Below are 16397 nucleotides of genomic sequence, written 5' to 3'. Positions count from 1 at the left end.
TTATGAGGCAAGCTAAAACAGAAGATTAAAGATAATGTAGATGTGGAAGAAATATTGTTTCAAAGTGGTTGTTAAAGATGATTTCTCATACGGAACAAGTTATTGGATATTTTTATTCCCCTAACAATTTCGATGTTGACTATTCTGACGGAAAAGATTCAAAAATTAAAATACCTCAGAATATTAATACTGAAACGGCATTTGGAAATAGTTTATTTCTGTTTCATGACTTAAATATTTCATCTATATTAATAGGAAATTCAATAAGAATATATGATATTTCTGCTGATAAGAAGTTTAACTTTGGTATTCAAAACGTTTGGGAGTCACCTACAATATTACCATTGTTTAGTATTAAACTTCCATTTTATCCAAACCGCAATTGTAGTTTGTACTTTCAACAAGAGAATTCATTATTGAGTATTTCTGTGCTGTCTCAAGATGGACTTTTCTACAAGATGGATATTGCGGTATTTAATTCACATGGAAGATACGTAATGAACCTGGTATCGACTCTTTGCTTCGAAATAGGTATATCAAATGTTCTATGTATTAATCAGGTATCCGATAACTTGTTTTTATTATGTGCTGAATATGGAATTTTAGGATTAACAGTTTGCCAGGGAATTGAAAACAATGAAGCACCTATTTTCTCAATAAATAAAGTCGGGTACAGAGAAAAGTTAATGGTTTCAAGTATTACAATTATAAAGAAAATTGTAGACTCAAGAAACAACTATTGTATTTTGTTAATTGTTTTTTGTGAGAAAAGTAAACGATTGTGTCTTTTTGAAGTTTTTATTCCGGATAACAATTTACACATAGAAACTAATTGCAACCTATTAGACTGTTTAAGTAATTTAGGTGATAACAAATTGGATTTACCATCAAGGGTTTGTTTTTTAGACGAAATTGATGTATGTGCACTATTATTAAGTGATACTATACATTTTATACATGTGACAAATTTTGATTCTAAAACTCCAGGGAAAGTCAAACTTAGGCATATTTTTACATACAACTTTTCAAGAGAATATAGAGGAAGTGATGATTCAATATTGCTCAATCATCAAATCCACAGCAAAAGGTCTGAAATATACTTTTCAAGAGTAATTTGGTGCAATCAAAGTAAGGGATACTTTAATGCAAATTCATTTCCACTTTATGAACTTTACAAGCTAAGAATTAATTTTAATGTGGACAATTTCTTAGATAAGTTTGATGGATTTAGTGTCAATTCTACTCAAATTTGGAGTGATGGGTTTCACAGTTTGTGGGAGGAGACTGTTGAAAGTTGTTTTTCTCTAGAAATAAATGAAGGAATATTGAACTCTAATGCAGATGTATTATTAAATCATTTCAAGGTTATGCTGTATAAAGTATGCCCCTCGAACTTAATTTTTGAACTTTCCTTAGAAAAATACAAGTCGTTTTTAATTGAATCTTTTGGGGACAAGTTAGAAAACGAATTAATCGCGAGATTAAGTTCAGCAAATAGTGTAGATGATATATTGAATTTTATCTTTTTGGTATCAAATTTTATTAATCCAACAAAGGCGAACGATATTAAAAAAAATTCAACTTCTGAGTTTTACTTCACATTCGCTCTTTTTAGAATATTATTATCACATATTTATTGGTTAAGGAGAGTAAGTACATACTGCATTCATATATTCTCTGATGATAAAAGTACATTTGTACTTTCACCTATTTCCTTTTCGGTCGTCAGTGAAATAACTGGATATAAGGCTATGTCAAATGGGCAGCAAAATTTTCAATTTTCGGGAATATCTAAAAGACCTCTCGAAATAATTTTGAATGCCAATTACTTAATAATTAAATTCATTAGTTTTAATAAGAATTTCACTTTTTTTAAAGAGAATCTTAAACGAATTATTCAATTGCAAATAGATGGAATTAATTCCAGTTATTCTTTGGAAATAATATCTACATTATTTGGAATATTGAGTACTATTAAAAGAAATCATAAAATCAAAGAAGATTTTTTGAAAAAACTGAAGGAAGAAAAATACGGTATTCTTGAATCTTTGAGTGAAAAAAACGCAAATTTAGGAGTTAATGGTGCATATTTTATAAAAATGTTCGATAATATATTTTCTTCTACAGATAAATTCAAATATTTAGATGATATATTGACCGAACTAATAAATGAATTATCTTCAAAAAGTGATTTTTTTAGTAATAGTGTTATTCAACGCACTTTTATGGATATTGAATCTTTAATTGGAGAAAAACAATTAATTATGGATGGATTATTTCACGGAAACGTAACTTTGTCAACAAAAGAAACCAAACTGGTTGTTAAATTTGATGATATATTAGAAATTAAGAAAATAAGAAGGTTTATAAGTTTATATTCTATCTCTCTTTTTTATTCATGTAACTTCCTAATTTGGGTTGCATACAACAGAACTGAAATGAAGTTAAGTAACAGCAAAGTTGATGATGTTATCTCTATTTCGTCAGTTTTTGAAGAATCTCCTATTTTTTACACTGGTAAATATGTTTCAACGAAGAAAAGTTCTATTCTTTTCGGTGGTGGCCCACAAGGTATAATAAATGAAAATGTTGGAAATGAGTTCCATAATTGTATTGAAACTCTTCTTCGAAAGAGCATACAAATAAAATCAATACATCAATTCCTTTCCAATATTTCTTTTCAAAGTATTACGTCAATATTCTTCGCAGGAAATTTGTTAAACCTAACATGGGAGTCTTTTATTTTCAATGCTTACAAATTTGCTATACAAGATAGCGAAGGGGAGGGCACAGAAACACTGAATATGTTAATGAAATACCTTCATAGTCAATTGATTAATGAGTGTGAAGAGCTTGATAAAATGAAGTGTCACTACTATTTCTACTATGCCAACTTGCTTTTTTTTATGAAAAAAATAGATGATGACTCATTGGTAATAATAAACAAAATATTCGGCAATATGTATTTAATCGAGAAAATACTCGATATAGTTCAATTAGAAATTTCAGAAAACGATTACATGACAATAATTCATTTGTCTCCACAGGAAAATTTATCAAAAACACTTATTCTTCAGTTATCATTAATTAAACTAAATGAAGCATCAGTAGTTGGAATTTCTAAAAATAAATTTTATACCTATTTATTAGAGAAAATAGTTGCTTCAATTTCAACTGAAGTGAGGTTAATTCCAGAAAGTAAGCCAACTCTCATAAACTACTTTAAGACATATATTGTTCAATTGATTTACTTGTATAGAAACAACGAAGAAATTACTGGATTGATAGAAATAATTAGAGATAGCTTGAACCTGTTTGTTGCAGAGATTGAGAAGTCACTATTGATAATTGCATTGTGGATTTCCTTCTACTGTCTATCAGAGTTTAACAGTGTGAAAAAAGAACAACGCTTCCAAGATATTATGAGCATTGTCTTTTCAAAAAGAGATGCTTTTCACTTTTCATCTTTATTAATAAGTTTATTTTGGGCTGATTACGATTTAAGTAATATAAATTTAAAGGATAATACTTTTTCAGAATTGTTTTATAATAGATCATCATTATTGAAAATTAATGTTTATAAATTTCTTATTAGAGTTTGGCACAGAGAAAATAAACCAAAGGATATCATAATTTTATCTTTTTTAAATTTGCTAAAAAAATACTGCGAAGTTATTTCAACGAACAATATTAAAGGTGAATTATTCAGCAGCGAGTGGATCGACGGCTGTATTAGATGTAACGAGCTTTTCTGTGACATCAATTATATCAGTACGAGAAAAATATTGGAAGAAATATCGGTGTATTTGTATCAAATAACTCCCGGAACTCGCAAATTACATAGAGATGTTCTTCTAACGGACATTCTCGGTGATATTACCTTTTCATTAACAATCTACATCAAGAACTACAACAAATTATTTTCTACTGATTCTGGGGATCCTTTCACCCAAGAAGATAGACCATTTTGCATTTCTAGAAATTATTACTGCATTAAATTACCGTTAATTTCATTAATGGAGGAATCTACTAAAGCCAATTCTCTAGTTACCTATTTGCCGTCAATACAGTATATTTTTTATCTCAAATGGTATATTGAGAGTATTTCACAGTTGGCTTCAGGTGACGATCATGACTTTCCTATTACCAGAATGAAATTTAGTTATGAGATAAAAGAAAAACTTCGTTTTTTCAAGGGGATTATATCTAAAAATGGTATTTTTTTGGAAAAGGGATTACTTGAACCAGGGTTAAGTGTGGGGGGTAATAGATGTTTTATACTTTTCCCGACAATAGAATTAATTTACTACTTGGTGGTTGGTGGTTATTGCAACACCGCATTTAGACTTACAGAGATCCTCTCGAGATTTCAAGCGAGATATGAAAACACTAACTTTTGTTATTCTATGCTAAATAAGAAAGAATATGGACTTACTTTAAAGAACACTATTCCTCCATCGTTATTTCCTAATTTGTGCAAAACTTTAGCATTTTGGACCTTTATGTGTTGCTCATCCTTGGCCTTGAATGAGAAGCAGTTTGATCTGGTTTCCAAGTTTGCTACTATTAAAGCGAAGGACAAAATGTCAAGCAAAAAGAGAAGACTTGAAAAGTCAGAAATTTTGAACTTAAACACATTAATTGATCAGTTTTTTTTACAGAACTCGAATATAAGAAACTGCTCCTTTGGAATTAACATTAATATTTGGAGTGTCGTAACAGAACGTTTATATTCATCGCCTTTTTATTTTGAAGGAGTTTGCCTTGGATTACTTATATTTGAAAATATAATCTACAACCGGAGAAACAATGACAAAATGAAAATTCCTCTAGATTTCTTCATGCCATTTGATTTGATGAATCTTCATTTTAAACCAGAGATTGCCATAAAGACAAAATATCATTTTAATAAATTCAACAATCATTCACTTAATTCGCTGATTGAAATAATTGAAAACTATGCATACTTCGGTCGGTTTGAAACTGCAATAAATATAATTGACGGCTTAGTTTCCTGTAAAATTAAATTTCAGATCCCAATTAACATTTTAATTAAATTGAGGAATTCGTTGAATTCATATAATTCTATAAACAAAGTAGAAATATTGAACCGAATTGATAATCTTATTATTAGTAGTGCTCCATCTGGAATGTTAACATAACAATAGTTTTTTTTTTTATCTTCTCCTCAACAAATCATTTAAATCTTATGATATCATGGTCTTGCGGTAAGAAATTAATATTTGATCTTCTTGCTTTATTGCAGAAAAAATAATATTAGAACTGTGGTTTTTTTACTTTTATTATTATGTTATATTTATTTGTATGTATTTATGCTACGAACATACGTAGTTTTAATACTGAGAATAATTTCAATATTTTTTATCTCATGTAAATATCTATTTATTGGGGTTTATTCAGTGCAATGGATGGTTGATGGTGATATAGGGAGTATTTTGAAAGAATCTGAAAAATCGTTTAATTCTCATTTACAAGATTCAACTGATAATAAAATAAAAAACAAGCTTGAAAACGATTATTCAAGGTATATCAATAATTTTTATGAATTAAAACAAAGAAATGAGTTTTTCGATCACACGGACACAAGTAGGATTGACTATTTATTTGATAATCTAAGCCAACAAATAAGAAAAATAGGATTTGTTTGCCCAACAACTTCTTCAATTAAAAAAAAACATTGCGAAAAGAAAAAAGATAGAGGACTTATAAATGAAATCGAAAATATTTATTGCGATATGGATCAATTTCCCTCAAAAGTTGAAAGTATTCGAAAATATGAAACCTCTTTCTATGATTCGGGAGATATAATATTGAGATATGAAAACGAGGACTTGATTTTTGATGATCCAAATTGTATCTCGATAGTAATCGATGGTGACACCACTATTTGTGATGACTTGACAGTTTTGAATGGACAGCTAAATGTGTTAACATCATTTGATGCAACAGAAATACTCAATACTTCAGATAAGAAACGGTCCGAACACTCAACGAAGAGGTGTATTATCAGAAATGGATTAATAGTTGGGGGGTCATTAATAGTTCCATTTTCTAATTTGTATATAGTTGGTACATTAACAGTTGGAAAAAATGCTTATGTTTCAGACCTACAGATTGATCTTTCCTCGAATTTCTTCATTGGAGTTCTACATTTGTTTTTTGAGTTACAACAGAGTACAAACGAATCGAATAAGTGGACTCCATTTACAATCACCAGATTAAGACTTATGAACAAATCAAGTACATGCAACATTTTAAATGGCACAATGAATCAATATTTTGAAAAAAACCTTAACTTTGACTCAAACGAATATAAATTCGGTTATTTGTACTCCGGAAAAAAAATTTACATTGGAAATAATTCAAAACTATGGGTAAGAGGCGATGTTTCTGCAGGGGAAATATCTGTTGCCGACGGTGGAGTTTTGTATAGCACATGTGGGGACATAAAGACAAATACAACAGCTGGACTAGGAGTACACATAAGAGATTCAGGTTTTCTCTATATGTTTAACTCATCTCTAATAACTAGCCGACTATCAATTATCAGATCTTCCAAATTAAATATCAAGAGAGGCAGTGCAACTGTGATGACTGTTTTTCTACTACACACGGCCTCGTCAGCCTTTATTAATGACAGGCTAGTATTTTTCTTTGGATTAATAAGGGATTCATCGAGATTAAATGTGGGAAAACTTGTAACTAACAATTTATTCGTAGATCCACAAATTTTGTTAGAAAAAGAACAAAAAATTCGTAATTCAGATTTATTGGTTAATAGTGAATTTGAAAATAAGATATTTGGCGAATTATTTGGATATTTTCAGGTACTATCATCTTCAACATTATACGTGAGAGATTATCTATTTATAAATGGTAGTATTGAGGTTAGTCAGGGATCAGAACTTACGTCAGGTTTTTTTTTCTCAATGGGGAATTTAGTTGTGAATGATGGCTCAATTGTGTATATTTCCTCTGGATCAAATGATATTATTGATAATAAAGAAGACAGAGAACTAATCTGTAATAAAAACTCAAATTGCGTACTAGGTTCCATCTTAGTTTCAAATTCTAGTAGTTTATTTAATTTCAACCTTGATATGAATATAAGTGGGTTTCTAGATATTATTGGTGGAGAAGTCTTTTTTAGTGGAGGACTGTTCGTTGAAAAGGGTGTAATTTGTACAAGGTCAAAAGCATACATTCGAAATGGTGATTTCATAATTAATACAGGAAATTATTTTGATGGAATTACAAAGGAAAAACAAAGCCTTTTTCTTTCAGACAGTATTTTTTTTATTAATGGTGGCACAACAATTGGTTCTGGAAGTTTGTCTTTATTGAATAAAAGTTACATAGAAATTCAAAAGAGATTATTTATAAAAGACGGAAATGTTAAAATTTTTACTAAATCAGCATTTAGGGTCGTTGGTTTAACCTTCGGGAGTATGGACTTTAATTTTTCAACCAGTGAAGGAATACCAGATTCCTATAGTGTTTACATAAATGGGAACGCTTCATTGGAAGCATTTTCAGATTTGTTAGTAGATAAAGGAGATATTTACATTAAAAATATGATAGTCACAACGAATTCGAAAGTTAAAACATCAGTGAATGAATTTTTACCTAAGAAAGAATCAAAGATAATAATAGATGGTGCATTGATTTTAAAAGGGCATTCATATTTATTAATTTCAAAAGGATATTTGATTGAAATTAAAGAGGGTTTAATGATAGATGAATTTTCAATTTTTTTTTCCGAAAATACAGAATTGTTTTGTGATGTTCTTGTCGATGATGGTGGAGTATTATTCGGAAATAATGTGAAGCTAAACGCTGGGTATAAACTTGTATCTCAAGACTCATCAAGAATAAATGTACAGGTTCTAAGTATAATTTATATAAATGATACTAACACAAATTTTAATGTTGATTCGAAATACCCATTGTTTGTTTCTGAAAATTCAGGGAATATTAGGATTCATAGTTGTGAATATATATGCGAAAAAATGGATTGCATTAACAGGTTTTTTGGAGTTAAAACAAGAGAGTCCACAATAGTAATCGAAAACAGTTATCCTTGGTTCATCCCTATTTTAAATATAACACAAAGTTATATAAAAAATGCAAGTTCAGAGTATAAGGAGTTGTATGAATCAATAGATCCTATTGCATTTGTAGTAAGGAATAATGTAGAGAATAAATACATTGAATATAATTCAAATATTTTACTTAAAAAAGGAGAACAAATAAGAAAGAACAATAATTGGAAGATGATTTTTACAGATATCCAGACATATAACGAGTCGGAGTCGATAAAATGGCATTGAAAAATTAAATTGAAAATATCTATTTTTTTTTCCTATGCTTTCTTTTAGTTGTTTCTAACTTTAATTTATTTAGTGCAAAATAGAATGAAATTCCAATAGTCGAAACAATAAATATAAGAGTAAATAGTTTAACTAATGAAGATGTTTTGTTTGGTTCTTCCTTGAATCTATCAAAATTTGACGCAATTACTTTTTCGAGCATACTCAACTGTTTTTTGGAAAATTTGTTTGGAATTTCATTATTTACACTAAAGATTCGCGTTAAATCATTTTCGGTAATGCTCCCGTTCAAAAAGGAATTGACGTCCTGTATTTTAGAATTGAAGTAGCAGGTAACCAATCTTTGATGAAATAACGATTTTAGTGCATCGTTAAAGTGTATTTTATTATCTTTTTTAATCGATTCAGCCATTCTTTGGTAAACAATCCGCTCTTTCACAAAATCACTCTGTGTTAATCCGAGACAAACCGACATTTTAAGTTCTTGCTCTTTTTTTGAAAAGGAATTGTCAAACAAATCTGGGTCAATACCATCGGTTGATTCAATTTCTTGTTCCGGTAAACAAATATGACCATTCAGGAGGAAAAAAAAAAAAAATAAAATAATCATTGTATTGTTTTCTAATTTCAGAAATGTTATTTACTTATTAGTCAAGTATTTTGCGCTAAATAGTTACTAATATGTTAATAAAGAAAAAAATGAAAAAAAGTTCTATGAAATAAATTAACGATTAATTTTTTCAAAATAACTTTTACTTCCTTTGAGAAGCTGAAATCAAAGTTAATATAAAAAATATAATAAGAAGATCAGTCTTTATTGATTTAGTACGAAGTTCAATAAATTGACAACTTAGATGAAACGTGCTTTCTAAGATAGCATTGCCTTAAAAATATAAACATATATCGTTGGACAAAAAAAATTCATTTGTTAAGATTTCTGAGTTATTTCAATATTAATTCATGGATCTAAATAAACTGAACAATTTTGATCTTCTAAAATTTCATAATATAGAAACTGGGAAGCTTAAGAGCTTGTGTAATGAAACTACTAGTTTTGGAGGTGAGATTGAAACTACCTGCAAAAATGTAATTGGATCAGGAATTAAAATAATAAATAAATTTCACAACATAATTAAATCCTTTTCTCAATCGAGTCTTGAGAGTATTGACAAACATTTTTTGTATAGTGTTTCATGGCAATTTTCCGAAATTCTGAAATCATCTAGGTTCTGTTTAGAGGCTCTTATTTGGATCTTAGAGAGTGGTGAGTGTTCGTTAAATACAGATTTAGATAGGTACGCCTTAACTGGATTGCTCTGTAAAATTCTTATTTTTCAAGGTGATTTCTTGGAATTGTGTGTACATATTGAAAAATTAATCTATAGTGATTCAGAAAATGAACGCCGTAAACTAAGAAAATCTTTTTCACATATTTTTGAATTTCTAAGGAAATGGGAAATTTATAGAACAGATAATGATGTTTCAATGAAATTTTGTCATGGGATAAACGAATTAAAGAGGGAAAACTTTATGAAAGATGTTAAACTGAAAATCTTAAATTCATTTTTATTTGATGAAAATATTTTTGACAAACGTATTGATAATTTGTTTACCATTTTTGAAGAGCTTTACATTTCAAACTTACAACTAAACTCTATATCAAACACCAGCGTTGACAATGATAAATTCAATATTATCAAAAAGGTAACTATTTTCAGATTGTTTCATAGGAAAGATAAATGTATTTGCCACATCCAGTTTCAACCCACAGATTTGACACATAAGCAACTTCTGAATCACAAAGAATCAGATGAAACTACTACAAATGAGGATAAATACGATATTTTAGATGTAATGTACACTATTTGTAACAATTTGTCAATACACACAAGCTTAAACTCGGAACAATTTGAAAATATATTTGAATTAATTCCTTCAGTGTTGAGTACTACACATAGCGATAATAAGATGACAAGTGACAAAAGGAAAAGAAATAAAAGTGTTGGTGAAACAATGAATTTATTAACATATGGTAAAAAACATGGACATGAAAATTTAGAACTAGATCTATCACTTATTATAATTAATGTTGTAGATAGTCACGTTGGAACACCCAATTTTAAAGATAAACAATATAGAACATGGATACAAATGATACCTTTTTATTGTTACAACTTAATACTTAGTATTTTGGGAAAGGATGAAATGAAATGCGATGATTTTTTCAGCCTAAATTTAATAAGCAACTTGCCATCAACTGAACAATTTGACGAGTTGATAGCTAAAGAGGTTTCTAAATTAAGTCTAACTAAAACTAATAATTCAAAGTTAATTGATTTACTTCCAAATTTTTTCTCTAGTTTAAGTGAGTTATCACTGAATTCAAAATTGCTCGTTTTAGAATTATCTTCAATTGCAAAAAACTTTAAAATTAATATCAATATAGTGAACATTGGTGAGGTACTGCTAAAAGTTAGTGACTATTTGTTGAATTTGAATTTATTAGTAAATAGGTTCACTAAAGATTATAATACCAATAATACTGAAATGTTAGAAAAAGTGATTAATATACTCTTTACACATATAAAACATTTGCATTTATATTGTACTTGCTTAATAAGATATTTGGTCTTTAATAAGATGGACAATTGTACAACTGCTAAAAAAAATTCTGAATGTAATGGAAATCCTGATGTATTTTTTGCATTACCTACAAATAATCACAATCAATGGGGATACTTTGCATATAAAATTTTAGGGTTTTGTGTAAAAAGTGATGTGAGAATATTATCATTTTTCCACTCCCTTCTGAAAGCTCTGGTTTCTTTTCATATTGTATTATCCAATATGCTAAATTACTCTTTTGATAACAATATTAAATTACTTTCACGAATTATTGAGCGTGACTTTGAGTTGATTTTAGATTTGTTCGCAATCTATAGAGAGAATTTTAATTTTTTATACTCAGAAGATCTTTTTCCAACAAAAATATTATATATCCTGTTTATTTTGGCAAAAATAAGACATATAAAATTTTATTACAAAGAATTTTTTTATATTATTTTTGAGGGAGTTATATTCAATTTAAAAGAATATCTAGGAATAATCAACATTGCAATCAATTGTTCAGATACATATAAACAAAATAGTTATGAGAAGAATGAAAATTCTTCCATTTCTAATTTGCTATTTTCAAATAGGAATCTTGTCCATATTTTTGAAAAAATGATCACTTGGAATTTAATCCTAAATATAGATAACTCTAAGCTAGAATTAAGTGATTCAGCCGACAAATGTTTAAGATACCTTGAAATATCTACTTTAGAATACCAATTGAGTTTGAGAATGGACTCATCTAATGAAATAGGCTTTGGAATTTCTTACAATTTGTTTTTGCATAATGTGAATTCTTTCTTCGAAGCATATTTCGGTTTAAATTTAAGGTTTTCTAATGATAGAATACCTAATTTTTATCTTTTTGAAAGGTTTGAAATTATTAATGATGCAATATTTGAAGTATTGGGGAAAGAATCAAATGAAATGCTCTCAAATTCAACTATTCTAATCTCTATAATAAACAAGTTTTCATACTTTTTCTCAACCATTGCAAGAAACAAGACTGAAATCATTACATCTAATCTTACCATAAATATCAATGAAAAACTTCTAAATATTATAATTTTAATTATTTCAAGAATACATGGTCTTTTCATTTTTCACTTGACAAATAACAAAACAAATATACTTTTAATTCGTTGTTTAATGGTATTTTTACTGACCATATTTGACTTTTACCAACTTACTACATCTATTATTGAGCCAAGTATTATAATTAATTTATTTAGGTATTTGATCTACTTAGAATTTGCTTTGGGGTTGCAAACAGACGATGGCAAAGATATTAAATGTTCAGCTATAAATGATCATACTGTTATTTTAAAACATGTCCTATCAAATTATTGTTCATTTTATAAATTTATTGATAACAAAACTATAAAAATACATGAACATTTAATTTATGGCGAATCAGTTAACAAAACAATTAGTCTTCTTCTAAAAATGACGAATGTCAAACAACATCTGATTTTCTTTTTTATAAAATATGGACTAATTTATCACTTCTCAAGTTCTATGAATGATTGGTTCATTGAAATTAACTCATTCATAAACGAATATACTAAAACCACTTGTAAAAGCAATATAAATAATCTGCTCAGGGAATGCAATCAATTAAAAAAAAGATTTGGCAAATATTTCGATCATTCCAAGTTCATAATTAGTAATAAAAACAAGTATAACTTGAAATTCGAAGATACTTTTGTATTACCTGAGCATGAAACTGAATACTTGGAACTTTTTGGCATACTTCTTCAGCTAATATATGGAATACCAGTTTGTCCATTGCCAATAGAACCATTTAACAAGTTAGTGATTTACAATCAATCACATGTGTTTTCGAATATTAAAAAAGTGTATTTGGACTTAAAAGCCGAACCAATTTATGAAAATTCTTCTATTAATATTTATTCTCTGATTGATTTTTCCATATCCAATGAAATTAACATTGAAAAGGAAAATGATGAAATATTCGGATTTTTAACCCCAACCTCGCCGATTCTATCACTATGTTGTAATGTGTTTGACTTTTTGATTGGTTGTACTTCGTTAACTGAGAAACAATATTCCGATAGCAAGGTCTCATTTTACTCCTCATTTATTGAACTAATTGAGGAACTTTATTTTTATTCGAAATTCAGTGTTGATAATTCACCAATTGAGTCAAATTTCTTTTGGAATATTGTTAGTTCTCCTATAATATTTCCTGCATTTATGGAACATCTTTACACAGAAAATAAAAATGAGTACACTGGAAGTTTTAACGCACTTAATTTGGCAAATCAAAATGATTTGTCTTCCCTGTTATTTAATAGCTGTATCTCAGATACTATTCTAAACTTTTACGACAATATATTTGCATTGCCAACCAACTTTGAATATACAGAGATAGAAAAATTAGATAACTCAACATTAAAAATCGATTCGAATTATGAAGATGAATCTATGGTAATTCCACTAATTTTTTTTGAGACACATTCAAAAAAATTATTTGTATTATCACTTGAAACAATATTATTTTGTAAGTATTACTTAGCATACTTTTTAAATGAATTCATGCAACATGATCTTGATTTCAATTTTCTGTTGGGTAAAAAACAATACGATGGGTATTTAAATGCTCTAAATGGTAAAGTCAGTAATTATATTACCAATGAGGATTATTTATACAGTATTATTACCTGTGACTTTAACAATAAGAAAAAAAAGTATAACCCATTAAGTTTTCTAACTAATTGCTTTATTTCATGTATTCCAGCTATGTATGTATGCCGTGATTCAAATTCATGGTACCCAGGAAAATTTGGAAATTCATACCACTGTTCAATTTTTCACGGAAGTAGTTCGTCTAGTTCTATAAAGAATTTGAGGACATTATTTGTTTATTTAAAATGGCTCAATATGAATTTGTTTTTTATCGATTATTTTGAAATAAAATTAATTACGACTTGTATTAATATTTTAAAATTATTGGTTTCGGAATATGATGATCGTGATTCATTAGAACTAATGTTTAATACTCAATATTCGAGTATATTAAAAATGATAATCTCACAAGTAGTATTATTGCTTGAGATTGAGGACATATACTACTCTAATTTATTTAACATAAAAGCTAATGATTCGAAATATTCAATTAAAGAAATTGATCTGTTGCTTGCTATTAATTTTGACAATTTATGCATTAGGATGGTTAACATTAAAGGGGTGTACTCAAATATGAATGTTAAATATTTACTATTAAAAAACTACATATTGTATGAAACTACTGAAATGAAAGAAAATCTGGAAGTAAAGTATTATAATGATCGACTTTTGCTTAGTTGTATTGCAAGTATCTTGAAAGTTAGAAAGAAAATGTTTATGATTTTTTTCCCTTTTCTTTCATCTATTAATGTAGAATGGTGTAATATTAACTTTGCATACTTTGAAAAAATAAACAACGCTATTTGGATTCCCTCATATTTAGAATCAAAGTGTAGATTCAAGCTTGCAAAAATTCAGATATATTCATACTTTCACTGTACTAATATGGATAACTGTAGATTGGATTTAACAGTAAGGGAAATTATTATTGCATACAGTCTTTCTATTGAATCACTACTGTTATGTTACTTGTCATTAAATGGCATTTCTACTGAAGTTCCTGACTTTCTTACGTGTGTTAAACTTTTTTTGACGGAAAACTCGCACATGCCCTTGATTAATTTTTATAAAAAAAGAGAAATTCTGATATACAAGGTTATTAATGAAATTTTCTTAAACAAATTTCCATCTTATCATCCATTTTCTGGAAAAATCAACTCTTGTCAAAATACTCCATTCCTAAAATCATCGATTTCTAATTCAAATAATAATATAATAAATCACTTGCATTACTTCTATAGGTCATTTTCTAATCTTCAATCAATTAAGCAATTTGCGCTATTACTTATTATTAATAAAAATCGATTTCAACTAAGTGAGTACTTAATTAGCACTCTTCTTGAGACACTTTGCTTCAATTCAATTGATGCTACTTGCATTGATGAAACTTCAAAAGATATATTTATAAGTGAATTAATTTTCGATGATATAGATACAAACCAGAGTATAATTAAAAAAAATAAGTTAGTTCAAGCTTCTTTATCACCATACGTCATTCAATTACAACCTTTTTTTTCATTAATTAATTTTATCATACTTAAAAAGAATTCACTGGAATTAATATCGTACTATCAAAGAATATTTATGTCAAACAAGAGAGTCTTACCTTTCTATGGAGTTGATAATTCAAAATTATTGAATGATCATTATAATGGACTTTACCTTCGAAGAAATAGAAAACATATCAATTCAAGGTTAAGGTTTATAAAGATATTGAATTCTATATTACTGGTTTCAAAAGGCGAAATATATTCAAATATTAGTTCTGTAAAAGTTGAATTTACAAATTCAGATGTATTATTATATGTAAATAACAAATATTTGTCACCAAATCATTTAGAGAGAGGTTACATGGGAATTTACTTGTGCGTTTACTCTTCACAGCTAAAAAATATTCATATTAATGTTCCTAAAAAGTTGATGGAAATTACTTATTGTTACTTAGAAAGTATCAACTTAATATTCGAACAACTAATTGATATTATTTTTAATGAAATGAAAACTGTTAGACAACTCTCCACTATTGACTTATTTGAATATGAAATTTCAGATAGAATAAAGTCAATAAACAAGAAAGGTAATGAATCAAAAATATGTATTCTCAAATCTGTCGATTGGAATGATGTTTGTCAGCATGGACAATTTAATATTTCGCTAAAAGTGATCAGAGATTGTCTTTCTGAAGTATTTGAATTGTTAAATTTTGTTATTTCACTTAACTTTCCAATTGATGGAAGATTTCTTTCCAATACTTTTGGATTGGTATTCCTATTCAATAAGTATGACATATGTTTAATTCAGAGTATAAATGAGTCAAAGTCAGAGTATGTAATTAAGAATGTTCATAATATATCTCATACAGTTTTAAAGCAACTTGAAAAGCATTTTGGAAGCATTGTACTCAATTCAATCCCATTCTCTCTAATAAACGATACCTTTCATTTTAAACCACTTTTAGAAGAGGCGTTCCTGACTCTATTTAATCGGAATTTTCTAATCACAATTAATCTACACGAAAAATATACAAGACTAGAAATAATGGACTTGATCAACTTAATATTTGAGTTCGTTGGTATGAACCCGATATTTAATACTACTAGCTCAAACCAAAATATAAGGAGTAAGTCAAGCTACTATAATATAACTAGCACAGAAAAGTTAAGTTCCAATAAAAAAAGAAGAACAGAAAGTATAAATACACTTTTTAATGAAGATGATATTTAATAACTAAACTCTATATCAAACACCAGCGTTGACAATGATAAATTCAATATTATCAAAAAG

At 28.0% G+C, this 16397-nt stretch overlaps 3 protein-coding genes across 3 annotated transcripts; 2 read left to right on the top strand and 1 right to left on the bottom strand.

The window, feature by feature from the left end:
• Positions 1-77: 77 nt before the first annotated feature.
• Positions 78-8351, top strand: FG379_001173 (uncharacterized protein; the record flags this gene model as incomplete). Its single annotated transcript, XM_067326776.1, has 2 exons — positions 78-5152; positions 5366-8351. 2 exons carry the CDS (start codon positions 78-80, stop codon positions 8349-8351), a joined length of 8061 nt encoding a protein of 2686 aa, XP_067184425.1.
• Positions 8352-8370: 19 nt separating this feature from the next.
• Positions 8371-8961, bottom strand: FG379_001153 (uncharacterized protein; the record flags this gene model as incomplete). Its single annotated transcript, XM_067326756.1, has 1 exon — positions 8371-8961. The coding sequence occupies one exon, from the start codon at positions 8959-8961 to the stop codon at positions 8371-8373; it is 591 nt and encodes a 196-aa protein (XP_067184405.1).
• Positions 8962-9311: 350 nt separating this feature from the next.
• FG379_001042 (uncharacterized protein) lies at positions 9312-16337 on the top strand (the record flags this gene model as incomplete). The annotated part of the gene is made up of 1 exon (XM_067326645.1): positions 9312-16337. One exon carries the CDS (start codon positions 9312-9314, stop codon positions 16335-16337), a length of 7026 nt encoding a protein of 2341 aa, XP_067184294.1.
• Between the last annotated feature and the right edge of the window lie 60 nt (positions 16338-16397).

Source organism: Cryptosporidium bovis (genome assembly GCF_009768925.1).
Source record: "Cryptosporidium bovis isolate 45015 chromosome Unknown contig_20, whole genome shotgun sequence".
Classification (NCBI taxonomy): domain Eukaryota; phylum Apicomplexa; class Conoidasida; order Eucoccidiorida; family Cryptosporidiidae; genus Cryptosporidium; species Cryptosporidium bovis.
Note: the sequence above shows the minus strand (reverse complement) of the source record. Positions and strands in the feature narration are given on the sequence as shown.